Source organism: Nematostella vectensis, chromosome 13, assembly GCF_932526225.1.
Source record: "Nematostella vectensis chromosome 13, jaNemVect1.1, whole genome shotgun sequence".
Classification (NCBI taxonomy): Eukaryota; Metazoa; Cnidaria; class Anthozoa; order Actiniaria; family Edwardsiidae; genus Nematostella; species Nematostella vectensis.
This window is the reverse complement of record NC_064046.1, coordinates 14073410-14101339: the sequence shown is the minus strand read 5'-3', so window position 1 is coordinate 14101339 and position 27930 is coordinate 14073410. Positions and strand designations below refer to the sequence as shown.

The window sequence follows — 27930 nt, the reverse complement described above, 5'->3', positions numbered from 1 at the left end:
TTAAAAAGGGCAATATCTTCGGCTAGTATTTCTGAGAAAACCTTGCTCAGTTGGCACTAGACAAAAGAAATTCTGCAAAACTGTTCAACACAAGACCAAGAAAACACTGCCGAGCTTTCAACCCAGATCATTCAACATGGTGTACAAACAACCAAATACAAACGCGTACCCAGGATTGGCTGAGGGGAGGGGAGGGGGGGGGACCAAATGGAAAAAGCATAGTATTTGAAGATTCTTCATAATAAGAAATGACCCACTTTTGGCTGCCAAGTGTACGCTCCTGAAGCACTATGGGGCAGGCAGGGTAATAATCCCGCTGTCAAAATTTGTAAATTGCAATCTAACTGGTAACTGATTAAACGCAAAAAGACGTGGCGCCTTTTTATGATGAGACAAATTCGCATTTATTCGCGAATGATTTCGACTTACTAAAAACCAAGTCACCCTTAGTTAAACATGACATCGAATAAGTGTCTTTCAGAATGTGTCTCGGACGAAATTCCGTGAATTTCGAAAAAAAACCCTGCATACTTGAAGATTTCGAACACCAAAATACCGCCGCTTACCGCGATCTTACCGGAATATCTAGGCAAGAAAGAATAAAAACCACTTCACCACGAACTCCTTCACCTCTATGTGCGTGCGTGTTATTTTTTTATTGTCTGCGCTGTTTACATATGGCTTTAGGGCGTTTTTCAACAGAATAAACATGCTAGATTTGATGAGATAAGAAGGATTAAATGAAATAGAAAAGGACATGTACGCCTCTAACAAAGTTTCAAGAATCAATAAAATTGGCGCCAAAATATGATGGTTTAATCTGCGTAGGCGCCACAAAATATATCACATTTCATTTTGGATCGTCATGATTTCTATTCGTCTCGTTTACCCTTATTTTATCACAGCACGCACGCGCTTTCCCTATCCAAAACATCAAACACATCAGATGGTATTAATCTATTTCTCGAGAAGTCAAGAGGACAATGTAAAAAACGTAAATAAAACCAATAATTTATCGTGTGCAAATCACGAATCGTGGACGCAATAATTGCAGATAACTACAAGGCGGGTTGTGGGGAAAAATGTCGTCATAGGGGAGTTGGGGAACTCTCAAAGGCTAACGTTTCGCAGAGGTTACGGCCAAATCGTTCAAATTAAATTCGAAAAAGAATCGATTTCTAATTATCTACGACTCCCCCCTCCCACTGCAGCCAACGTCAATATCATAAGCATTTGTCCAATAATCGCCAAACATAACCATCATCGTTCCTCTACTTCTCTGTATTTAGAATGCGCAGCTATTCACTGAAGTCTTAGAGGTTTTTTGCAAGAATTGTCTTCGAAGTAGGTTTATTTGTTTATAAGTTCATTCTTTATTTGTCATTTATTGTTAGCTTTTGTAATCAGCGCACACAGTAACTGTAATAAAGATAAGCAAAAGGAGTTGATAACTCGTTTCATGTTTTGACACGAATCACAAAATTCTCAAGTGGTTTCCCTGCTCGTTTGACAAGCTATCAGTTGAACAATCAGTAACTAATAAATTGATTTTCTAGCCTGTTGGTGTCAGCGCACTATGGCGTTGTCTATAATTCAACCTTTTTTGATGTGAAGCTATTATTTATTATTATTTATTATTTATCCTTGGATTAGGGGGTTTAGAATGGTAAATGCAGACCCGTACCCAGGGGGGGGGGGAGGGGGTTCAGCGGGTGCGAACGCTTCCCCCCACAACGGCCGAAGGTCCACTTTCGGTTCTCCATAGACGTGCTATTTGTAGACAAAACTATAAAGCATAAGCTAGATCAGTCTGGTATGTATAGCCAAATCCGGCAATAAACATAATATTCGGGGTGTTCAGAGAACTCTCCACCCCCGGAAAAATTAGGTCCACTTTTTCGGATTTCGCAACCCCCTCCCCCCCCCCCCAAGAAAAATCCTGGGTTCGGGCCTGAAATGATGCCAGCCGACATACAAGTAATAAATTGGCGGCCATTTTGAATTACTTGGTCATGCCATTCACACAAAGGCTACCCACCCAAAAGCAAAAGACGATACTGCATGACTACCCGAGAATGGCGACTGCCACGAACTCTGCAAGTTCACGCTTAATTTGCTGATACAGTATAGCAGAGTGGCCAAAAAGGGAAGGAAATGATCGGAGCAGACATGTGGTACATAACTCAAAAGGATTCAGCCAAAAAGTACTGTCTTGTAAGACAAGGTGGGGAAATTTATTTGAACCCGCGATCAGACAGTGATTTGTGACAAAAAATTGTTTGAAAAGATCTCTTTCCGTCACACATGTTTTGCAGTTTTTTGAATTCTTGATTCGTGGAAGGTTGATTTTAAAAGCTAATTTCAACACACATTTTGAGGAATCTTTAAATGAAAAATGAAAGATGAAACAGAAATGAAAAGTCATGACAATATTTTTTATCTAGACATCTCCTCTTGGAATATTAGTATTCATCTGCTGAACCGAGGGGAAAAGCAGAGAGAACGGTGAACTAGGTGCCCGCGCAAAGAGCTATGGGATGGACGGACTTCTTTTGCTGGTGCACTGGGTACGAGTTAGGCTCCTGCGCTGTTGTCCTTAGTGTCAGTCCCCTCTATGGGGGGGATCAAGGATTTCAAAATGGGGGGTGATAATGGCCGGCTAAACGACTTATAATTGATCCAGTAGGTCATATACATCTAATAATGTACTAGTAACTAAGGTTTACATAGGTAGTTTTGCGCTTTTTTGCGGTTTTCTTTGTATTTCGCCTGTTTAATCACGCATCAGATTCGAATTAGGTGCGCTGAGCCGCGTCACGTGACACGGTAAATGGCCGCCAATTCTGCGCGATGAATACTTCACGCTGTATTGGATTTGTCGTGTTAGTTCGCTCCAAAAATGGAGCCTGATTATCAAGAAAATTTAGCCCAAAATTGTTGTTTTTGCAAAACGCAGTTACTTCCATATAAGGAAACTAATATATTCCTTATTTGAAAAAAAAACTGCCTGATTCTTGTCATTTTAAGGTTGCCGCGAAACGTGGCGTAATAACAACCAGATATGAGCATGAGCTATATTTATCTATTCATTTGTTTTCTTAAAAGTGACTTTTTTATTTATTTTTTTACTCAAAAAGGGGTTGAATATCTACCCAATCCACCTACCCCCCCCCCCCCTTTATCCGCCCCTGCCCTTCGTGGGTTCGTGGGGAGCTAGGAATTCGAAACTGACATTAAAAAAATTTCCAGTAGGGGCGTTGTTCCCCCCCTCCTAGTAAATTCTTAAACAACCTGTCTTCTACCGTTTTGTCATCCTAGCAAAGTACCAAGTGTGAAAAAAGCATCCACTTCAATCGACTGATTTTGGAAAGCCAATGCGATATCTTAGATAGATCGATTTTGGTAAATAAAGTATTATTGTTTATAGATGGTTATTTCAGCACATTATGTGCCTTCCAATGTTGAATAAAAACAATAACAAAGGTGTGGTTGACTAGGGCTCTTTAATGTTTCTATATCGTCCCCCCCCCAAATATTTTGAGGCCTATTACAGCTCTGTTGTGACACAGAAAACCACAGCGGAATCATGGTCTCCGAGCACAGGGATTCCGGCAAAGAAAACCCGTCTTGACTAGGCTGGCTTTCTGCAAGGGCGTTGGGAACAGTGCTTGAATTTCCCTCTAATTTGACTGAAATGTGCCTTGTTTTTGACGCACCCTCCTTGTTAACTTAGAAAATCCGGTCAAGTTACGTTGCGTAATCCGAGCTACTACCCCCTGGCGCGCGAACTGTCCCCGACGAGCTAGCCGAAACGTGCCCGACGAGCTAGCCGAAACGTGCCCGACGAGCTAGCCGAAACGTGCCCGACGAAGGCATATTTTAGCCAAATGAGAGGGGAATTCCTTGTTTCTGTGTACTAATTTTAAAGCACGCGCAGATCAAAAAGAGATAGATAACATTTAATCATTTTTATTAGATTCACACAGTAATAAACAGACGGTAACGTTAATAAATTATTACGGCTTACGTATAAGCAACTCATTTTGCTTTGTTGATGACTGCACTTCGTGTAATATTTACATCCTTGATGTTTATAAAAGAATATTTATAAAAGAATTTTCTAGGGTGACCAGTAGTTGACAGAAAATCAAATACAACAGAAAGATGTTCTTTTCTATTGGACATGATTTGTGGTCAACGCAACTCTGAAAGAGCCTTGTCATGCCTTTTTCGAATATGAAATATACTCGTAGAGCTCTAGAACTGTAGAAAAGAATGCCTTAAAAACCACATGCCTTCTAGACACCGGACACATCATTACGAATTACGTTTTTCATGGCCCACGTGTCGCAACATCTTTAAGAGACGTGTCATCATAGTTACCCTTAATTTACGTTTCAATATTTAGGCCTGATTGATAGATATTTTCTTACTTAAACCATAAAATCGTTGAAAACATGGATAAATAACTTAAATAGTGCACTTTTAATGGAGTGGCGTGTTCACTAGCGCGTCAACAAGTATCCATTTTATTCAGCAAAATAGAAACAACGCACTGTTTCACCAGGGCCGCCAGACTTTCTTGACCTAAAACTAGTCTTATCTTATTACTTGGCCATTTACTGGTAAGCGAACTAAAAGCTCGTTCTTGTTGTTGTCAAACTTGAGCTTGATGTACGAATGGTGGTGGTGGAGGTCTCTATGCGTCTACACCTTCGTTGTAGTTTCCATCAACTGAAAAAGCAAACGAAAACAATCACATTTAACTTGTTGGCTTACTTGCATAAGTCATTGTCCAAAATGAATGCTAACTGCAAAGTTTTGAGTTAACTTTTTTACGGCGTTTAAGGCGTTTTAAGGCGTTTCTTACACAGGGATTAATAGTTTATTTTCAGTCTCGAGTGCATGTTGAGCTGCACAAAAAGATCAATATTTCCGCGAACTTCTTAATGTTGAAATTACCAATTCACAGACTTAAGCAGAAACCACGTGTTACCATAGCAACTTTTCAACAGGGTGCTTCTTTACTTAAACATCTAGCCAATAAGGTATGTATGTATATTTTTTATTACCTTTATTGTTTCTGCCGTCCATCTCCATGTTTTCGCCCTCTCGAAGCTGAGCCCGGGAACTTTCAGGAGAAACCTTCATACTTCGCCTATTGCTTTGTTTCTTCTTGGTGCAGACGACAACGACAACTATCAATACAATAAGCAATACACCGCCCACTACGCATCCTATAATGATCTTCTCGGTCTCCGTAAGGCCACTCTCTGTTGGCGAGATGGGTGGAGCAGGAGCGGTGGGTTGCTCATTACCCTCTGTGGTAGAGAAGGACGCTGGATCGGCCTTGAGTGTACCGGAAGACGTCTCGACAGTGAAGGTGGAGGACGTAATGGCAGTGTTGAGCTTGTCGGCGTATGTCTTCAAATCCGTTGAGGTTTCATTCGCCGGTGCAACCAAGGCGAAGTTTACAACAATGCTACCCTTTGAAAGCGTCATATTAACAATTCGCGACACGGGTAAGCCCATAGTTGAAGCCAACGCCTTGGAGATATTCGCCTTTAGTTCGTTCTCAGTTGCAGGAGTAACCAAGGTGTCATAATCCCCAACAAGAGCAAACCGGACTCGCCGGATTGTGGTAGCGACAGGCGCGGTGGTGGTGGTGGTGGTGGGTGGGGTGGTCGAAGGCGCGAGTGTTGTCACAATGGGTGCCTCGTTGGCGGTGAAGGCCATTATGTAGCCGGTCTCTGTGCAGTTGCACTCTACGTAGTCGGTACCGTTATCAGACACAAGCGTCTGTGTCGTTACGCATCCGGTGGTCACCCATGAACCAGAAGACCAACGTTTGCACTATTGTAGACAAAAATGTCGTTAATTAAAGTAGGGCGACGGCGAAAGGAAAGGGCGACGGATACCTCGGGTTTCAGGGACGGGCTATGTGGTCACTTCAATGTGATTCACGAGATGGAGGGCTCACTTCTAATGCATGTGATATTACCACAAGCAGGCGCCGATTGAGTATTGATTACTTACGGCGAGGTAGGTGCTGTTAGTGTCAACGGTGACATTAGTCTTGAGCGGCAATCGATAAGTCATCGGTGTGGCCAACGAGCTGACGGACACAGTGGCGTAAGTTTCCGGGTTGAAAAGCTTGACGTCGACGACATTCGTAAGCGATGTGTTATCCACTGATGTGCTAAGGATGTCGTATACAAACTGCAAGTGAAGAAAACAGCAATAAGAGTTAGTGGACGCGTAACAGTATCAATAAACTAATTCTTCTTATTTTTTATTCTTTTGGGTTTTTTGGAGGACAAAAATGAAACCCTCAGACAAGAATTCGAATCAGGACAAGTGGTTAGACAGAGGGGCGTAGCCAGGAGGCTAGCCCAGGGTCCCACCTTTCTGGTTCAATTACGTTCTTTTTCGTCTTAGTCGTTACGTCTCAGTTGGAAACGGACGTTCTTGCCCCCTCTACCCCCCAAGGAAAAATGCTGGCTACGCCCCTATTAGAGGCCCCTGAGAACAACGTTACAAACAATCGCAATTGGGATCCTCTTCTTGAGTGCGCATAAAACGAAACTACTTTATAGCAAATACGAGAGCAGGGTTTTTGAAGTTCAGATATTGGATTCCAATATATCAAATATATATTCAAAACTATCGTAACGTGCTTTGGATAATTTGGAGAAGTCGTTACATCCGAAAGCGCACAATTAACATGGTAGTGGATTTACATCCTTTCGTGTATTTCTATGATATTGATAAAAGGGCTTACTTGATAGTCAAACACTTTTTTAATAAACTTTATGCTTTCTGTGAATCACTCAGCCCATTGCCAGCAAAACCACAAAGTTCGGAGCGTTTCCTACGAGGCCTACCTGTGACGTGTCCAAACATACACCAGTACAAGTGTCACCACCAGAGTTACAATCCCAGGAAGCGTACGCGGACTTGATGGACGCACCAAGCAGAACCTTCGCGCTGTTACTGAGATAATCCGGGCAGTCATTACAGGCAATATCCGTAAACTGGGTGTCAACATTGGCCAGGGAATTCTTCTCAACACGAAGCACTACGAGTTGATCGTTGACCATAACAGCGGGCATGCCGACAGCTACCCCTCGGCAAACCTTGACACCGGAGGAGTCCACGACAGGGCGGAAGTCGTTCTTCAGAGTCATGGAGGCGGAGTCGTAGGAGCTGGCATCGATCAGGTTACTCAGGATTGACAAAGCTTGTTCCGCCTGTGAGCAAAGATCATAGGGATACAGGAAAACTACTTAAAGGAATTTGATGAAATGCGTTAAGCGTCATTATGTACTACTTCTTGCCTCTCGAGTTACTTCAGGCGCGTTTCCAGGGGCCGGTTGCTATAAGGCAGGTTGAACCAGGGATAACTCAGAGATGAATACGGCTATCTGGACATGTCATTGGATAGAAAGTGCACTCATCCCTTGGTTAGCGTTAACCTACATTCTAGGAACACGGCCCAAGATAGGGGATGCACAGGTGTCATATTAAAGTATTTGAATTGACGATTCTTTGATAAGAAATTGCCTACTTTTGAGCGGCCAATGGTAAGGGGTTGGGGTGCGTGCCCCCCCCCCCCCCCCACCCCGTGCATGAGCCTGTTAAGAGGTATATAGCTATACTACATTATTATACTATACCTCTTGCTCTGTGTAGGTCTCGCCCGATCCAGAACCCCCCGTGGCACGCCTCTTACGCCTTGACCCAGATGAGCAACATTCTATGCCCTTGATTAGTCTAAAGGCTCTTAACTTGACTTTAGACGACATTGACTTGCCACAATTAGTGATGGACCCCATCGAGCAATACATCGTGCGCTTGGCAGCTGGGTCATCAGTGACGCCTCCTGACTCGAGGATGTTCATGGTCTGAGTGGAGAAGAACAAAAGATCGGTTAGTCGATAGCAGCAAAGAACAAGTGATCGGTTATTCGATAGCAGCAAAGAACAAGTGATCGGTTAGTCGATAGCAGCAAAGAACAAGTGATCGTAGTCGATAGCAGCAACGAATGTGATCGTAGTCGATAGCAGCAAAGAAAGTGATCGTAGTCAATAGCAGCAAAGAACAAGTGATCGTTTAGTCGAAAGCAGCAAAGAACGAATGATCAATTGATAGCCGTGAGAGCAAATGATCGGTTAACAAGTCATCGGCACACGATAGCAGTGAAGAGAAAATCAAGGATAGTCGGTAAGAACAAGTGCTCGGTAAGTTAGAGCAATAAAGAACAAAGGTTCAATTTTAAGCCTTAAAGAACAAGACGCATCAGACGTAAATGGACAAGGCCCATCAGACATACTAGAGAAAGCTCCCAACGAAATGAGAGAGCTATTATGTATGCAATCAAATATGCATCATCCCGGAGCAGCCTTGAACAATATCATGCCAAGATAAAATGGTAGAAAGAGAACATAATCCAAGTAAACATAACATTTTGTTTTTTTCGACTTACACTTCCAGCAAATGATTCCTTCATTGACGTGATAGCGGCAGCCTGGACGGGGTCGTTAACAGGCCCGCACGGGACGGCGGACAACAATGCTCCCATGTTTCCTAAAAATAACATAAAAAAGAATGTCAGATATAACTTATTACGTATGTACGAAGTAGGATGGTGTTTGAATTAATACGCGGGTTTCCTTTTTGTGGCGTGACTAAAGTGGGCATTAGAGTAATACTACTCGACACATTGATACATTTAGCTTTACGTCATTGGTTATTTCCCTATTTTGTCTTGGCGACCTTGCGTGACGATTCAGCAGTCACGCTTCTTGGTACGTTCCAGGATGTGACTAAGTCACGTAAGGAGTGCATGACGGCGTGACTTACCTAAAGCAGAGTTCCAGTCTGCAGATTCAAAGCTCTTCAAAATGTCGTCCTTTGCGTTGTCTAGGATGGCGGTAGTGACCGCGACAGGCATCACAGTGATGGTGGCTGTCTGACGCGTCACGGCGCCCAGCTGGTCTTTCACGTTCACGAATACTGTGAGGCTTCTGGCGTTATTCTCATCACCTGGTGGGACAAGATACGGCGCATAAGCTGAAGGGGGCGGTAGGGTGTGGTATGGGATAAAAGGGAAAAGGGCCTAGGAATGCTGTGAGGCTTCCGGCGTTATTCTCATCACCTGGTGGGACAAGATACGGCGCATAAGCTGAAGGGGGCGGTAGGGGGTGGTATGGGATAAAAGGGAAAGGGCCTAGGAATGCTGTGAGGCTTCCGGCGTTATTCTCATCAGCTGGTTGGACAAGATACGGTGCATAAGCTGAAGGGGGCGGTAGGGGGTGGTATGGGATAAAAGGGAAAAGGGCCTAGGAATGCTGTGAGGCTTCCGGCGTTATTCTCATCACCTGGTTGGACAAGATACGGCGCATAAGCTGAAGGGGGCGGTAGGGGGTGGTATGGGATAAAAGGGAAAAGGGCCTAGGAATGCTGTGAGGCTTCCGGCGTTATTCTCATCACCTGGTGGGACAAGATACGGCGCATAAGCTGAAGGGGGCGGTAGGGGGTGGTATGGGATAAAAGGGAAAAGGGCCTAGGAATGCTGTGAGGCTTCCGGCGTTATTCTCATCACCTGGTTGGACAAGATACGGCGCATAAGCTGAAGGGGGCGGTAGGGGGTGGTATGGGATAAAAGGGAAAAGGGCCTAGGAATGCTGTGAGGCTTCCGGCGTTATTCTCATCAGCTGGTGGACAATGTCCAGCAGGTGATGATAGGTATGGGATAAAAGTTTTTATTAACTACAGGGGCAGCCGGGTAGGGTCATGTAGCAGCTCTCAGAAGATTTCACCTTATTGGACTGATGCACCACAGACAAAACAATTGGGGGGGGGATTAGAACGAGAATAAAATAGAACAATGAGACAATCAAGCCAATCCTGCTAGGCCTTATGAGCTGTATTGCTTACCGAGAGGGAGTGGGATGTGTTACCTTCCGTTGATTGATTCATCCCCTTGTCCTTCACTAATGATTTATCTTTCCCATTAAGCAAAGCAAAGCTTTCTTACTTCAGCTAGACCAAGAATAGACTAAGAGTGTAACGATTTGCATGATGCGAAAAATTAAGCTGATTCTTACCTGGAGGAAACTTGATTTCCCTCTGGTTCGATCCTCCAAACATCCCTTGTAACTCTTCTTTATTGGTCCTAGGATCAATGTAACCAAACTGGTAGTTGAGAGGCAAGTCATCGGCATCATCAGACCACCCCTCCCCAGCTGTTACGGTGAAGACGGTCTCCATAGAAGTACCATTAGATGGGCTTACGGTCAATGTACCTGAGAATTAGACAAGTGCACTGTTAGACACAAGAGTTGCGAGGAATGAGCAGATCCTGGTGATATATGTGACTTCTTTCCTTTCATGTCCTATTATCATTTTCCTGTTATCTTCTTATCTCCACATTCAATAGATGCTTTCTGAGTGCGCATGTCCTGTTATAAATGATGGAGTTCTCATCAAGTCCGCCCTTCTATTCTCCACGAAAGTAGCCACGATATTTTTCCCCATTCCTCTTCCCTCCTGTCATAGACGCTTTTCTCTATTTTCTTTCCTATTTATCCCTTATATCTTTTGAACTACTTTTCTTTTACACCTCATTAACTTTCTCTCTTTCTTCCAGGAGATTTTCACCCTTTTTTCCCATCCTCTACACCTTTCTTCATCCCATCTACATTAATCTTTCCCTTCCCTTTCCATATCTTACACCTTTCTTCATCCCCTCTTCATTAATCTTTCCCTTCCCTTTCCATATCTTACACCTTTCTTCATCTCATCTTCATTAATCTTTCCCTTCCCTTTCCATATCTTACACCTTTCTCCATCCCCTCTTCATTAATCTTTTCCTTCCCTTTCCATATCTTACGCCTTTCTCCATCCCTTTTTCCATAGATGCTCACCCTGTGAGGGGGCTGCGTTCGTTCTGATCACTGCATCGCCATAAGCGTCAGAGTCACGATGCTTAGCAGTCAAACGGAACTTATACTGCACGCCACCCGACAACTTGTCTTTGGCAATAACCAACGCACATCCGCGGGTTGCCTTGGCCCGTCCAGAAGCCTTCTCGAAGGTAAACTGTAGCGGAGTAAGTATAGTTCCAGCGGTTGATAGATCGAGGTAAGCAAAACCGTCTTCTTCAACGCTCTCCCAAGTCACGTTAGTGGAGGGTAATGTTGAGCTGACCAATGCCTTAATCTTGACAACTTCGCTTGGGTTTTCTTTGCTGTTTGTCTGAGGGCGGATGGTGACTCGAGGTGGATCACCTGCCTTGACGATAACGGTCATTTCTGTGGAATCCGACCGCGACCCTTTGTTAAATGTCATCTTGAACTTGTACTGTTGGTTGGAGCTGAGGTAATCCGCTACGCTAAAAGACACTTGGGCCGTAGTCGGGAAGGTGACCCTTATCTGTCTTCCAGCGTTAACTGGGTCAGGCCTGAAGCATGGATTCTCTGAGCTGTCAAAGCACGCCCATCGATACCAAGCAGTCTCGCTTGTCTTGTCCGGGTCAATGGACGGAGATGCGTCCATCGTCATGGTAGATGTGGCACCAACCACCTTTGTAGCTCCGCCCCTGATACGTGCAACCAATGGGGAGCTTTCCACGTTCAGGGTGATGCTCTTAGTCGAAGAGAGCGTCTGGTCCGATGCCATTGCTGCGGTGACTGTCAGGGTGTATGTCTACAAAAAAGATTATAAGATATGACTTGACAGAACCACTGTGAAATAATTTATCCTCGAATAAAACGGCTCCATTTTATTTCTCTAGGTTGTTTCCAGAACTCGTACCTTTCCACCTTCTAGGGTGGCCTGCTTGATTCTAAGGCGTGGTTTATCAGTAACACCAAGATCAATCCCGACGGCGTCGATTTCCCAAGAGAACAAGACTGATGCAGCAACTGAGGGATCCAAGCATGGTGAAAGGACCGCCTTGGCTGGAATAAAACAGGATTCATGAGAATACGAACCATCGCCATCGTTATATCGCCACCACCATTATCATCATTATGATCTCTATCATAACCACTACGCCACCCATGGTCGTCGTCAGCATCATCATCATCTTCTTCTTCATCTTCATCTTCGTTATTATCATCATTGTCATTATCATAATCACCATCATCATCAGTATTATCATTATCATAATCGTTTTCATCATAGTCATTATCATGGTTATCATTTTTGATTGTCATCTTCACAATCATTATCAGTATCACCATTGTCATCATTGTCATCATCACCTTTTTCATCATCATCATCATCATCTCTATGTCTCACCTTGCAGTGTAACATCCCGCGAGGCCTTGACCTGGCGAACCTTGTGCCCGACCTCGATGATTGGCAACTGCTTGTTTTCACGAGTAACAACAAGAGTGGCGTTCTCGCTTGATGCACCCAGGAAATTGGACACGGAAACACGGAACTCATACTTAAAGTTAGGGAGGAGGTTAGTGCTGTTCCTGATGGTCACCCTGGCTCCTGTCTCCGACTGAAGCATATCTTGTAGGCGGGCCAGATCAGTGTTGGCGGCCGAGGTCGGTGTGGGAGTGTCAGAGGCCCAGGCCACTCCCCACGAGAAAGTCAGTCTGCGTCCTCCGCCACCGAATGAGCGAGAGGCGTCTAGCTTGATCTTTCCGCACACACCTGGGACGAAAGCACGATTTGCTAAGGACTAGATACGAGCTGGTTTAGAGACGTTTCGGTTGCAAAATATATTCACTTGGATCACCGTAAAATTATATCCATCGAATAAAACCGGCCTCAATTTATTGTTAAAAATTGAATAATCTATGGATAGCTATATTTCTATCTTGATGAGAAAGTCTCACAGAAGTAGGATCTAGGTTTTATATTTTGCGCAGTTGTCTTCATGTTTTTTTTTATTGAAAACAAAAACAAAACATTTTTTACACATTGCCCAAAATTCCTATGCCCCGTTTGGTATGTATTGATAAAGCATTGCTATTAACTCACCGACTTTGTTCGGTCCCGATAAGATGGCGGAAAGAGGTGGGGTTTTGGCAGGACCGCTAACTGTCAGGTTTGTTATGGCAGTTGAAGCCACAGTAACGTCCTCCCTTAGCACTGTTAATGTTGAAGCGTTGAATTGAATGACATTTCCAGGCGTCAGAGAAGGCGAACCTCGCAGAAGTATGAACATCTTCAAAGGCGTACGGAACACACATTTCGCTTGTGTTCCAAACGAGGATGTGTCTGTAAATAACGGGGTGCAAGCTTCACCAGAACTAGACACCGAGGGCTTGCTCATGGTGACCAGGATTGCCTGGAGATTATTAGTAAACGCGGCGCTGACGGGCATAGGTCCTTGCACGTAGAACTCGAAATTCGCAAAGCGGTTACCAAGGATCTCTGTGTCTTGCTGCCCCATTGATACGGACACTTTCATGGCCTTGGACTTCTGACGGTTCGGAAATGAGCACTGGACATCAGTGGAACTAATAAAGGTAGCAGGGGAGCTAAAACCAACGTCACTCACACATCGGATATACCCCGTGTCGACGAAGCCAGTCCCTGTGATATTGACAGTTAAGGCTCCGCTGTTGGCTATGACCCTTGCTGGAGTGATTGATGATATTGTCATAGCGCTCTTATCGTACGCGGTGAAGTTGGTGGTAGTGAAGTAGTCTGTGGCGGCCCCATCAAATCTGCACTTCACTTGGTAGACTCCGGCCTCGATTGCGCTCATGGTGAACGTCAGTTCTGTGGCCGTTTTAGTGACGGCCGGTGTGGCATAGCTATATAGTGAAAACAGTGTTAATCAATGAATACTATCTATTGACGGTAAATCAGGCGTCATCACGGCCATCATTGTATCATTTATTATCGTCTCTATCGTTATTGTAAATATCGTTCAATCATCATCATTGGTGTTACTACTTCATTTGCACCGAATCCAGTCATATCAAACATTGGGCGAAAAAGCGACGATTTTTATAACAACCATTTTTCCTGTTTTGCTATCATGAAAACACCAATTAAACTACTCTAATCGTAACAGACTATTTATACAGCTACTATAACTTACTCTCCAGTGCTATTGACGAAGTAACAGGCAGCCGAGGTAATCCGCGTAAGGCCTGCCCCTTTGATAGTGATCCTGGTCCCTCCAGTGTCGACACCGCTTGCTGGGGTCACGGCTGACAGCTTCGTGCAAGCAGAGTTGAATGAAGGGCTGGTTGGATTTAAGCAGCTGCCGCAAATGTCAACTTTACTGGGACCATTGGCTTGGCCAGCGCAGTCGAGGCAACTTGAGCCATCTCCACCACAAATACCACACGCGTCCTCTCCCTGATTCGAAGGATTTCCTGTATTGCCTCCGACGCAGTTTCCGCACCTTGAAGGTAAAAATATATTTCTTTAGACGGTAATTCGAAAAACTTCAGCCTAAAAGAAGGCCAATCACGCACTATGGCGAGTCACATAAGCATCAATTTCCATCGGCTAATTTAAGCAATTTACCAAGATATTGTCAATCAAATATCGTCATTAAGATATCAGAGTTCATTCGCAGATTGTTATTTCGAAGTTTCCTTGCGAATAAACCGTTGTATTTTCAATGATACACAATAACAAGGAGTGGGTGATTGACATTCTTTAAACCTCTATAAAAACAGTGGATCGCTATGCAGTTTTTGTTGTGACAGTTGTTACACTTTCTGTTGTTACACTTTCTGTTGTTTACAGTTGTTACACTTTCATGCATAGCCAATGATATCACATCATAGCTAATGATGTCACATTTATTGAGCACTCTTCTAGACTTGTACCTATTGATTTGCTGAGGGGGGGGGGGGGGAGCGACAGTATTTGCAAAGACCTTCCAATAAGAATTGACCTTCTTTTTGTTGGTTTCTCCTGTGGACATGCGTGGTACATTCGATTTTTATCCGTCACTTATTCGTTGACCTTTTCGTTCGTCTCTCAAGAAACTCACTTTTCCATTTGTCACTCTTTCACAATTCCCCATTTGTGATATTAACACAATTACGCTTTAACTCTATTAGCCGTCTTGTTTCTCTATACAGGCATTTTCATTCTCACCTGTTAATCGTGGCGCCACCGAAGCACGTCCCAGAGCAGTCAGTAAAGTTTTTAAATTTTCCAGCCGATTGACATAGACCGCAAGGGCCCGTGAAAGCAGAACCACAGGTTCCAGCACAATCCTTTCTGAAGTTGAAAGTTAAATTTGTCGTGCCTCCAGTGCAGTTCCCGCAGTGATCTATAATGAGGACAGAACACAAAATGAAACCCTAGAATAAAGGTATGAATTATACGGTTTTAAAAGTGATAGATGTTGGTGTTAATAAAGCCTTCCCCTGGGAGCAGGAGCCTCCTGTGGACATTGTGGCTGAGCGTCACTGGGCGATAGAAGTCAAGAGGCTCTGGTACCCAGGATAACGAGGCCTACACTAATATCAAATTGTCTTTTTAACCCAGTACTGGCTAACAATCTCAATTCATCGATGGACATACCTTTAATAGCTCCAGAGAATGGAATGTTATCGCAGCCACGGCACCAAACCCCGTCGCCGCCGCACCTACCACAGGCATCAACTCTCCCTCGAGAACCTGGTTTACCGTCACATCCATTCCTAGTGGCAAAAGCCATTACGAACTTCTTACTAATGGAGCTACTTTCGCTGGGTGGGAAAGTGAAGTTGTGAACGCCACTGGTCTTGTTATCTGTTTGGTCCCATGCGACAAATAGAACCTGAGCCTTCTCTGAGGCTTCCACGTTACTCCACAAGAAGTCATCACTGTGCATCTGAAAGCGCACGCTGAAGACAAAGAGGTAGAGGTTACGAAAGAAAGTCTTAATTAAGTCACTGGGGCTTTATGATAATTGAAAGCCAGCGAATTGTACCTTCGTGACACAGCTTTTTAAAGACCATGTAGAACTCTTATAACAAGCTATTGAAAATAAATCCATGTGCAAGGACAGAATGAACTATTGGGTATTAAGGTCTGACCACTGGAAAAACATCACCACTTTTGTTGTCCTCAGGACAATTCAAGAATGCATGTTTTCGAGAGGTTTCTCATCTAATCACCTGGCTTCTGGTTTCAGGAGTAGGACCCTGGCGGTTCCATTCAGCTTCCCGTTTTCCAGGGTGTTATCGATAGGCACAGGAGTCCATGGATCGCTATTAGAGAGTCGGTACTCGTAACGGCCCAAGCTCGTGTTGGGGGCATAAGCGATACCAATACCAGCGGTGTAGCCATCTACATCAGTGATGAGGGGATCTGGGCGGGCAGCGAAAGCGGGGAGTTCTGTACCGTACGGGATGGGAATCCTAGTGGTTACTTCGTTAACGGTAAAACCATTGTTGGGCGTGGTCGTTAGGTTGTACCCAATCGGTGGTAAGTAAGCGCGGTATGATGTCAGTATTGGCGCGTCGTTAACAGGATTGACGGTGACGCGGAACGCAATCGTGTTGGTGAACATGACGATTTTCTCTGACGGAGCCGTGCCGATGACGACCGGAGCGTGCAAGGGGACGGTCTGGAATAAACAGAGGGATGATTAGCTTCCCGCATCTACACACTCTAGAAGGTGCATCTAGAGGCGTCGAATCACCGAAGTTTCATGAAGGAGAGTTGGTAAATAAAACTAAATAATTCAATTAGACAGTTATTTATTTCGTCCCAAGGTTGGACGCTTTAGTAGGGCACTTCTCTAGAACAACGTTTAGTCAAAATGACGAAAAAGTCTCAGTGTCATCAACTTACCGGTGCTAAACCATCAACTGCAGCAACTGAAAATCAAAAGAGAAATAGTTAAAGCCTGAATATCACGCCAAGCTGCCTGATGGATTAGTTAAGGTGGCACTCACCGTCTGCGAATGCCGCTTGTATAAGAGTCTTCAAAGCTGCCAAAGCCGTCTTCTCTGCGCCGGCAGACAATGTGACATCCAAGGTGTCGATAGCGCTCACAATGTTAGCTTGGGTCGATCTACCTTTGACGAGACCCATCACCTTAGGAAATTCCGAGACAACATCTGCGCTTGCATTTTTGCCGATGAGTCTCTGAATGGATGGGGTACGATATCAGTTAATGTGTTCGCAAAGGATATTAACCACAGCGTTCACTAAAATTGTAAAACTCTGGAATTCTCTCAAGCAATATATTTTTTGACAGTTGAAATAACAAGCAGTTGCCAGTGCACCATTACGTGTTTAAAACGTGTTCTACACACTTACAATAGCAATGAACTGCTCGACTCTGGGAGGGAGATCAAAAGTCTGTACTGGAACGTCGTTATTGCGGACTACGGCGCCCGCAAACTCGATCATCTGTTCTCCGTGCCAATTGACAGCAGGGACAAAACGAATTTTGTCGGATGGATCAACCACTTCGGGTTTTGCAAACGATGCAGATAACTTAGTCCAGCTTTTCTTTTTGGCCTCAAAGCCCCCTGTAAAATAACAAGAATACACTGGTCAGATGAGTGAGCTGCAAAAATCTGAGATACAAGGGGATTTGGGTTTCAAGCCAGAGTATACCGGGGCTCAGTTTAGGACCAGGTCCGATAAATTGACTTGATTCTCTTTTCACATACATTTTGAGCATCTGCTTTCAACGGATTGACCTAATGCTAAATCAAATGTTGGAGCAGGGACGGAAGATGGAATAGCGCATCAAAAGACCGCTCTTTGCCCCAACTCACATGCACACCAACCCAAAAGGACATTTACACATACCTTGAGAAGAGTTGGCTCTTGTACTGAGCGCAACAATCTTTCCCTGGAAGCTTTTGAGAGTTTTCAATGCCTCGAAATAACAATTGGTTGTGGCTCTCTCGATGAATGGGAGATCCTCCGTAGGAATAGAACTAACGGTGCTAACATCTCGTTCAACCAGATTCATTTCATTAGAAACTAACACTCCTTCCGTTTTGGTGTCATCTTCAGAGATGTTATAACGGCCACCAATCTTTTGGAGCACCGGCATGTCAGGGCGTGGCAACGACGGTAATACCAGCACCTGGTCAGCGGTACGCGCGTCGGAGGATGCGTCAACTTTAGTGCCCGCGGTACCAGCTTTGACAGTATAGTTCAGGAACACCATTCCATGGAACTGAGGGTCGGTGTGCATAAACCTAAAATCGCAGACAACCTGGTTAATTGGAAGGGCAACAATTAACGCGGAAAATGGGTCAAAAACCCATTCATTCGTGTTTTTACAACGATATAATGAAAAAAAAAATGTTGCAACCCGTAGAAAGTTTTTTTTCTAATCCACTGCTTTTATAGTCAAATAAGCTTCGTTTTGATGTCATTTATGATCTTCAATGCGATCATCATTGATAAACAGATACAAGAATATTGTAATAAAATATATGCTTTCAAGATGATCGTAAGTATTACTGAATGCAGTTTCTGGGACATGAAACAAATCTCACCTTAGTTTGTCGGTCTTTGCGACGACATAAGCAGTTGCTGCGCTAATTCCAGTGATGTTCTTCCAGCTACCGGCATTGTAGCACTGTAGAGCCCCGGTACTGTTGGGACTTCTAACGCTGAGGATGGCGATTGTGGTGCCAGAAGAAAAGATGCTGGCATCGGCGGCTTCGATCGTCTCGAACTCCCAGACGGTTTTATAAACAATTGCACTGGCTGGAATGTCAGGCTGGCATGTGATTGTTTTGTTGATGCAGCCGCCAAGTTCGGGGCATATTGTTTGATCTGGAGGTGAATCATGTACATCGTTTTAAGAATGTCAATCACCCAACTTGTTATTGTTAATCATTGAAAATTTATTTCCGAAGAAGCTCAAAATCTAATCTAAGAATAAATTCTAATATGTTATTTACGATATTTGATTGAAAATATCTTAATTACTCGCTTGATTTAGCCGATTCTTCGAGTCACTCGGAATTGAGCAGAAGAATAAAATGGCGGCGGGATTGGCCTTCTTTAACATAGTCATTATGATCAATGACGATCGCAATCAACAACATCATATACATATAATGATTTAATCAAGTTCTGAGGACACAGGTCTTCTTGTGTTAATTTTGATTATAATAGTCATGAACAACAGCAAAACATACAAATTGAAACAAGGACTGGAAATAATGGGAATCTCATAACCATCTTCCAAGAAACACAAATTAAAAACAATTGACTTTGCAACTGAATTAAAAAATAGAATTAGGCAATCAAGCATCAGGCCAAGATAAGGTCAAACGTTACAATTAGAATGGGAACATTACAATTAAAGTTAAAATGTATAAATCAATAGTAGTATTAGGGGTATGCATCAATCACCCTCCCGTATCGATGGGATTCTGTTTTTACCCACTCTTGGTGATCACCTTGCTACTGCATAACACAAAATATCTACGCTTGTGCTAGCATGGTGGTACGTCATCCCTCTGCCATCAAGAAAGTAACGTGCTGCCCTTATTTGATCTAAAGGGGGAATACTTACGGGGTGGACATTCTCTGGGAGCTAGGCAATACTGAGACGCTGGGATACATGAAGGCGGTGAGGTCTTTTCGCAAAAGGACTGACCGGCTGGACATTGTGAGCAGGAGCTACCATTAGCGATGCAAGTATCGCTAAAAATAAAGATCAGAGGTAAGGTGAGTTTAGAAAACGTAAGGTGGGATGATGTGTCAGGAGAGGTGTTGTAATCAAGGTGAGTATCGTCTGCCTGCAGCGATGCGTATCGCTTCAAATAGAAGATCAGAGTTCAGTGATGTAAGATAGGTAAGCAAGTGAGATGAGGTGCTACAAAAGATGAAGTGATATATGTGAGGTAAGGTGAGGTAAGTTGAGCCTTGAATGCCTGTAGGTAGGTAAGGTAGGGTAATAAGATTAGTTAAGAAAATGTCAGTTTTAATTACAAGAAGGTTAGGTTACGTAGGGCAATACGTTATGGTAAGGTAAGGTAGGAAAATAAGGCAAGGTAAGAAAATGTCAGTTTTAATTACAAGAAGGTTAGGTTACGTAGGGCAATACGTTATGGTAAGGTAAGGTAGGAAAATAAGGCAAGGTAAGAAAAGGTCAGTTTAAATTACAATAAGGTAAGGTTACGTAGGCCAATACGTTATGGTAAGGTAAGGTAGGAAAATAAGGCAAGGTAAGAGAAGGTCAGTTTAAATAACAATAAGGTAAGGTTACGTAGGGTTATACGGGCTGTAAGTTAAGGCTAGGATTATGGGGAGTTTATATGGTACAAAACCTAGATGGTATAAGATGAGACGGGTTAGGTAGGATAAAGTAAGGCGAAAAATATATATTTGGCAATACACAATACACCACATTATTGAGACAATAAATGAGAGAACGTTAATGTAGGATATACATCCAAAAGGAACTTACGTCCAATTGCAGAGCACAAAGCCAGCGTCACAGCGGTTCTTTTGAACACAAGGAGCATATCTGCTATACGCGGCGCATTTAGCCCTCGAGTACGACAACCGTGGACAGATATACTTTCTCATTTGGCAAAATGCCAGAAATCCTAAAAATCAAACATGATAACATATGCGTGAATAAAAACTCATTACGAAAATCTGAACAGAAGCTGTACTCTAATAAAACCCAGCAAAATATCCTCGATATTTATTTTCTGGCCTTACCTGTTCCGTTGTCATTGCCAGAGTAATTGCCAACAGGAAAATCAGGACAAGCCTGATTCATACGAATGCACTTGAACAGGCTCGGGCAGAACATGTCCCTCGATCCACAAAGGGCGCTAAACAAGGTCTTGTTCGCGGTGCAGTTACTAGCCTCTGGAATACAGCTATAGGTTGTCAGGCAGAACTTGTTTCCTCCAGGGCAACTGGAACCTGACGGAGTCACACTCCTGTTCTTGGCCTGAATCCAGTCATACACGCTCCTGAAAGAGCAAGTGTCCGACCTTGGTTGACAGCGCTGACTGGCAAAGCAGAACCGCTCGTTGGAGGAGCAGTTGGCCCCCCATGGAGTGACGGATTCATTTGAGAGCCCCTTCAGGGGTGTGTCCACAGTACAGCTCTTTTCACAGTTTCCAGAGAGGATGCAAAAGTTTTCGTTAACAGGGCAGGGCTCGGTATTTACAAGGGTGTAGAATGCTGAAGTGAAGTTCTGCCAGTTGTTGGCGAATATTGGACAGATCTGATCCCCAAGGCTTCCACAGGCCTGTGAACGTCTGTCGATTGCTGCGCAGTCGATGTCTTTACAAGGGTCGAGGATGCACTTAGATCCACCAGGGATACACCTGTTAACAAAATTATTATTATTGAAGTGATAGTATCACAACAGTGAACTTAGCATGAAAGCAAAACACCAAGGTAAAAATGCTCATAACCTTATAATTCTTAGCTGATTTCTATGAGTGAGGCATTGGATTATAGGGTAGGGACACCAATAAATAAGTCGTGGTGTTTGCTCCAGGAAGAAAAAAACCTCCACCTCAAAACCAGTATTTTAGAGATTGTTTTATTTGAGCACTTACTTGTTTTGTTCTTTGCACCAGTTAGTACCGTTAGCACAGCAACCATCAATAGCATTGATACATCTAAAGGAACATTAACAAAAACACAAAATGTCAACACCTCATAATGAAAGTAATGTTACGAATTTCAAGAAGCAGCGTATAAGTTTGAATTCCTAATCTATACTCTATTCACAATCTATTTACAACGGTTAGAATTATCCCTATAACTTACTTGTTAAGGATCTGGCACCATTTCCAGCCCGGGCCGCACACGTATCTGGTCAGGTTCTTGCTCACGTAGCAGTCTTTGAGTGTGTTTTCACATTGCTTTATAGCGTACATGCGTCGATGACAGATATGTAAAGACAGTTTGCAAGCTTTTTCCCATCCTGCGCGAAAGAAGGAAATTAACGAAACAAAGTGTAATACAATATACAATCTATATAATCCTTTTGTTTGGATATTTATATTTTCTTAAATTTTCTGTCGAAATAAAATCTAAAATTTAAACAGCAGTTTTATTTGTTTTGGTCATATATAATCATTCGGTTAGAGAGTCTGTATCATTACTCTATACTTTTTATCAATCCCTTACTAGAACTCATTTACCACAGTTTCTAAAATATTGATTGGACTTACTTTTTCCCTTCAAACACTGAAAGCTAATAATGGTTCTAGACATAATATTATTTTGGCCTATAATAAAGCAAGCAGTTTTCTTAATGTCTCACCTGAATTTGTATCGTTGACGCCAGTATAGTTTAGCGACGGGAAGACTGTGCAGTTAACACTCTTGCTGACGCACTTACTCTCCTTGTCACAGTAATGGTCCTCGCTACCGCACAGGAATCCCAAGTCAGACTTAGGAACATTGCATTGAGAGACATTGGAGATACAAGATTGCTGAGTGAAGCAGTACTTTTGGCCCGCTGCGCAAAACTCTCCATTGAGCCCCACTGACTCATTGGACATCACAAGTGACCAGTCGTAGATGGCTTGAGCAGAGCAGGTCGCAGAGCAGCGAGCTAAGACGGGGCAGTATGATTGGTTGGTGGGGCAGTCCCCACCCCAAGGCAGTCTCACCATCGAGCTGTTCCCACCACTTGTTAACAACCCACATGGATCCGCAGAGCTGATACATTGACCGACAAGTGGACAAAACGTGTCGCCACCTTGGCACAGAGCCATGTTGACAGCGCTCAGTTGCGCTTGGAATCGACTGCTGTTTCCGCTGGTCAAGGCATCGCAGACATCGTGGCGTTCAGAGCACAGGCCCCTCTTTTCGACAAGGTCGACGCATTTTCTGACCTCAGGGGGGCAGGGAGGGGATAGATATGTCTCAGGACACCCTTGCTCCATGGGGATGCAGCTAATGTAAGAAACAACATAAATTGGGTGTGAAAAGTACATTTTAGGCAATAATGGTGAGAACAACCTACAGATATAAGAAGTTAGTGTTACAAGTGGGTGGATCAGACAGGAATGCTTTATCAGGAAGGCAACTCTTGAAGGGGTTACTCCTAGCCCTAAAGCTTGACGAGAACCTCACCTCTCATTTCTGGCCGTTAGGTTACATGGACGTGTATTGACCGGGCAGCCTACTGGTGTCACGGCTCCACCTCCGCCACCTCCCCCACCAGGAGACGTGTTATTATTTGTGGAGTTATTATTTGTCGTATTGCCCCCACCAGGAGACGTGTTATTACTTGTGGAGTTATTATTTGTCGTGTTGCCGGAACTCAAGCAGTGCGCGACCTTCGGCATACACTTTGCCGCGCCGATTAGATTGAGGGTGCACACATACTTGCGCATCTTGCACATTTTAAGCCAGCCTGAGATTGAACAACAAAATGGTCTCCCTTAAGTCACAAACCTGATCTTGAAAGAAGCCCAGAGGGAACTTTCATAATATAAACATCTCTTTGTGTGACAAGGGCGTTTGTTAGCTCTTAATAAAAAGACAAAACAAAATACCGCCACCAAAACACTTCCTACGGGGATCGAAAACTACATCCTTAAAAAATACATCAGCTATTAACTCAGCCCCTAGGCTAGGTAAATAAGTGTGATATCAAACCTTCTTTATTGCATCTTTAATACTCACCATTCCCTGGGTCGGTGGTGTTCGCATCATAAGGCAGGGAGCCGAACTCGGAGCAATTCTTGTTGTTCTCAATACACAAGAATCTATCTGGACAGAACTTGTGGCCTGACTCGCAAAGTTTCTCCATCAGTGATGACGCATTGTTGTTACTATCCTGAGGCAATGGTACGTTGCAGGACTGGCTGGAATTTTTGCAGGAGCTCGTGGCCAGGCAATAGGTATCTCCTGAGTTGCACGAAGATCCGCTCAGCGTGACGCTGTTATTGCTTGCGATTGTCCAGTCGTAGAGAGGTTGGAGCGTGCACGTGCGATTCTTAGCACCACATGACATGGACGCGGCACAAAACCCTTCAGTGGTAGAATTTGTGCAATTTGCTCCCCATGGTGTTTGAGCACTAGAAAAAATACATTCGATTTGAATGTGCATTATCTTTATGTATGATTAAAGACCAATAACTGCAAATATGTAATAATCATTTTATAATGTTGGCTATCAAATCCGGCACTTTCTGAAACTGGTGTACTAAAGATTTTAGGCGACTAGTATGTCAATCAATCAGAATACAGCATTGATGATAGATCACTAGTGTGATATGAAATTTGGTATCGGATTGGACGCGACTACGATTGCGACTGCGAAGCAATATTTTGTTTCGCAGCCTGTTTGGTTTTGATGTCAGGGATTTGGATTTGTTTTAAGCCAAGGCTCTCTCTTGTTTGAAATTTTTTTCTAGAAATTTTTGCTTGCATGGTATTTTTGTGGGAATTTTGTCAGATACCGATGATCGGTCTCAACAGTCGATATTTTTTTGTTATGTCCTAACCGTTTTCTTACAAGGGTTACTTATTTCATTATTTGTTTACTACAATAATGCTGTTTGCTGCAATTGTAAAATTTTGTTTGTCTGTTTTTGAAGAAATACTTACCTATCTCTGCCCAAATTCAGCGTCATACCAATATCACATGCTGTGGTATTTGACTGACATTTGCCCACAACTGGGCAAAATATCTCGCCGCTGGCGCATTTCTCTCTGGTGTTGATTTCATTGATCAGGCGCGTGGCATTTGCCGGCTCGCTGTGTATCTTAGAGCAGACATTGTCGAGCATTTGACACGTTTTGTGTTGTTGGACAATGTGTTCACAGTCTTTCAGTTCGGCAGGACATCCCTGGATAAAGAAAAAAAGCTATTACTAGTTGAATATGTGTGGAGCCGAGATTCTTTTGGCTCTTCGTCCCAATTACGACGAAATACACTTATGTTGTTCTGGCTAAACTATAAGACATGTAGCGTGCGACATGTCGCCTAGTTAAGCTAACTTGGAAATTGTTACGCGCCAAATCTTTGTAGCAGCGACAAAGAAATGTTTCTAGAAATATTTTCGGTTGCTCCCTGGTCGCGCGTTACATGTTTTTGATAGTGGCTTAGCTAGGAAATATTTAGGAGATATGTCTAAGGCCAGATTCATACGTCGCGCTCCTGTAGTGCTAAATCTGATTGTCTATTTGTATCTACATTAGTAAGTACTCAGCTGCCACCTATTATCTTTGTTCTACAAAGGAGTTCTTTTGTCTCGATTCTTCTCGTTCTTTGTGTCGAGGTGCGGATATTGTTCATTTGCTCAATCAAATTGCAGCTTCTAAGAGCTGCGTACTGATCCATCTACACAAATACATTGGGTTCAACGTTAATTCAGACGTCGCACTAAATAGGTTGCGAGTAGTAAAACTTGACTCGATGCGGAGTTTCTGTTGCACAAAATAAAATAAAAATATGGCATTTGGTCCGTCACATCAGAAGCTCGACGTTTGAATCGGTGTCGTGCTTTTGCCGTGAAGCAAGACAGATGCAGACGCGCTTAGTGCCGTGCCGAACTTCAGATGTCGAACCATTCATGTCATTGGTACGGCAGAGGCGTGACGTATGAATCGGGCCTAACGCTTCATACCGTCTCCTATTTATTTTTTAAAAAAGGAAAATGGTTTATTATTAGTCATGCAATAGTAATATCTGGAGCTCCCTTTGATCTAGGGACTCAAATAAGTACAGCGTTAATATATCTTTTGAAGTAGCTTAGACAAGCAGCAAAGGACTCTAGTTGAAATAAAAAAAGCATAAATCATACATAGCACAGATTTTACATTTGATTTATTCCAACCTTTCGGTACAACATATTCACCCGACAAGTTTTAACGATGCACTTTTATCGGATTTTTAATACGTATTTTTGAGACATTATCTCTTATTGCTATAGGTTAGGTAACATTGCCAAACGTTTTTTAGACCAGGAATATCAGCAGATGAAAAAGAGTGCGTCCCTACCACACATACTGCATCTCCATTCGCACATGCCGCGAGGCCACGAGCTGGCAAATTCACGTGTTCAAAGAACAAGCCTTTAAGCCTGAGTGGTTTTATTCTCATGAACGTTTTACATGTGCTACGCTATGGACGATATGAACGCGCAAAATGAGACGATTTTTAGCGATATCTTGACCTATTTCTAACAAAAAACCGTCCTTTTCTCGCTATATACGAGCCCGTTTGCCAGAAACCAGGAAACCCGATAGCCTATGGTGTTATACCATATATGGATTAGTTATTCAGTACAGTGAAAAAAAACTGGATATTAACGCTTTTGTTTGTCTTGGCTACAAACACTTTTATTCAAGACAAATAAAAAGGTATTTGCTGAAGTGTCTAAGCGGTTTTAACGTTGTGGTAAAAAAATGGAAACTTAAATGTACTTGATCTTGGAGTTGCTGACAAGAATATGAATCACCAACAAATTTGGAATTGTGGAACTTTTGCCACAAACAGACAAAGGCCAGGCATTTTTATAATGTATTTTTCGAGCCCCGCAACAATAGACCAGGAATAATTGAGATCCCAAATTTGAAAGGACTTGTAAATATTGACCTGTTGTCAAGAGTAACGTCAATTTCTTGTTTTCTACTTTCCTTGTAACTTGTGGTTTCTGTTATCGTTTCCAGGGCGTAAAATAAACATTTGTACTGTTCACGGATTAGTGGAAGTAATTTCTGCCAAAATCTTACTCACTGAATCGAAACCTGGACTTGGTCGCCGACCAAACAAATTTATTGAAATCTCTTTGTTTTTAACAACCTTACTCTCGTGGGTCTCCTTTGTTGAAGAAATACTTATTCTTATCTAGGTTTAATTAAACAATATGTAGATAGTTCAGAGTCATAATCTTCTTTTACATTCTTGTTTTTATTTTTGGCAGGGAGCTTTCTTTTTTTTGATAAAGCGGCTACAACATATGCTAAGTAGCGGAAGCAATTATCGCGTAAGATTTGAACGCTGCCAACAACATAGCAAGCGATGCCGCTTATCAGTTGAATTCTAATTGAGCAACGTTTATGAACTTCTCAGGTAATCTAAAAAACATTCACCATCGACTGCGTGGGTCTACTTTATCGATTAAGTTGAATGTAAACATGACAGATAAAGGTAAATAGGTTCGAAATCTTGTCAATGTGAAAGCGACACCACCAGGAAAATTGCTGCCAACGTTTTCTCGAATGGGAATCTTTTTGTGATAATCAATACATTGGCAAAAGCGTTTCAAATTTGTTGATCAAGCAATGACATCAAAGTAAATATGGAATTTTGAACTTTAACAGTTGTGTAAATAAAAAGTTTCGAGAAGAGATTAAGATTGGGTTTACTTAGGGTGTTTGGTCTGCGTTGGTTACATGAGAATTTCCTGGTTTAGATAAAATTAGGTAAATAAATGCCTACAAATGATTGTAGAGTTTAGAGACAGAAAGCGACCAGGCAATAAACATTTTTGTATGACTAAATGTGAACCACAGACAAAAAAGTACAGCTTATGAGAACAAGGAAAAAAGATAAAATAATAACAATTCAAGAATTTTGCTTTCTTGCACCCTGCGTTTTTAAACTTGAGGAAAAAAACACATTTAAGATCAAAAACTGTTGCTCGGACGAAAACTGCGCTCGGTTTAGGGGTAATACTCATAGTTGCACTCACCGTTGTGTTTGAAGCATTACATGTACTGGAAAAGACTACTATCAGCAGACCCAGAGCTGTTCAGAAAATAAACGACGGGAAAAACCATTAGAAACCATTAAAAATCCACTTTGAAATATATGGCATCACAAGCAAACTTGACGCAGCGAACCTATTTCTAGCCTTCTGCGTCGTCCCATAGTCCCAACTCTTTCACAGGCCAAGCAAAGGAGCTACAATGGAGTTTGTAGTCTGATTATGCCCGAAACACAGCTTTAATATTCTGGAGCGAAATATGTCGGACCCGTCCGTTGTTGCGGGGGCTTCTCAATTAACGAAATCAGGTTGG

The 27930-nt window shown here is 43.0% G+C and overlaps 1 protein-coding gene across 4 annotated transcripts; it reads right to left on the bottom strand.

The window, feature by feature from the left end:
- Nucleotides 1-3953: 3953 nt before the first annotated feature.
- On the bottom strand, nucleotides 3954-27930 carry LOC5506859. 4 transcript variants are annotated; one of them, XM_048720958.1, is made up of 33 exons: nucleotides 27754-27918; nucleotides 27603-27658; nucleotides 25123-25538; nucleotides 24511-24752; nucleotides 23584-23978; nucleotides 23029-23311; nucleotides 22211-22848; nucleotides 21712-21868; nucleotides 21498-21560; nucleotides 20641-21260; nucleotides 20381-20522; nucleotides 19484-19614; nucleotides 18453-18735; nucleotides 17752-18149; nucleotides 17251-17465; nucleotides 16884-17076; nucleotides 16780-16805; nucleotides 16101-16552; nucleotides 15523-15827; nucleotides 15091-15268; nucleotides 14075-14383; nucleotides 13003-13784; nucleotides 12307-12672; nucleotides 11818-11963; nucleotides 10929-11709; nucleotides 10110-10307; nucleotides 8863-9045; nucleotides 8486-8586; nucleotides 7677-7904; nucleotides 6885-7250; nucleotides 6037-6219; nucleotides 5073-5853; nucleotides 3954-4734 (listed from the first exon to the last, which is right to left on the bottom strand). In XM_048720958.1, exons 4-33 carry the CDS (start codon nucleotides 24690-24692, stop codon nucleotides 4700-4702), a joined length of 9120 nt encoding a protein of 3039 aa, XP_048576915.1. In that variant the 5' UTR covers nucleotides 24693-24752; nucleotides 25123-25538; nucleotides 27603-27658; nucleotides 27754-27918; the 3' UTR covers nucleotides 3954-4699. The 4 variants fall into 4 exon arrangements, with proteins under 4 accessions (XP_048576915.1, XP_032231194.2, XP_048576916.1 ...); XM_032375303.2 differs by lacking the exon at nucleotides 25123-25538 and having other exon boundaries at nucleotides 27754-27929; XM_048720959.1 differs by lacking the exons at nucleotides 3954-4734; nucleotides 5073-5853; nucleotides 6037-6219; ... (3 more) ...; nucleotides 8863-9045; nucleotides 25123-25538 and adding an exon at nucleotides 9474-9604 and having other exon boundaries at nucleotides 27754-27930.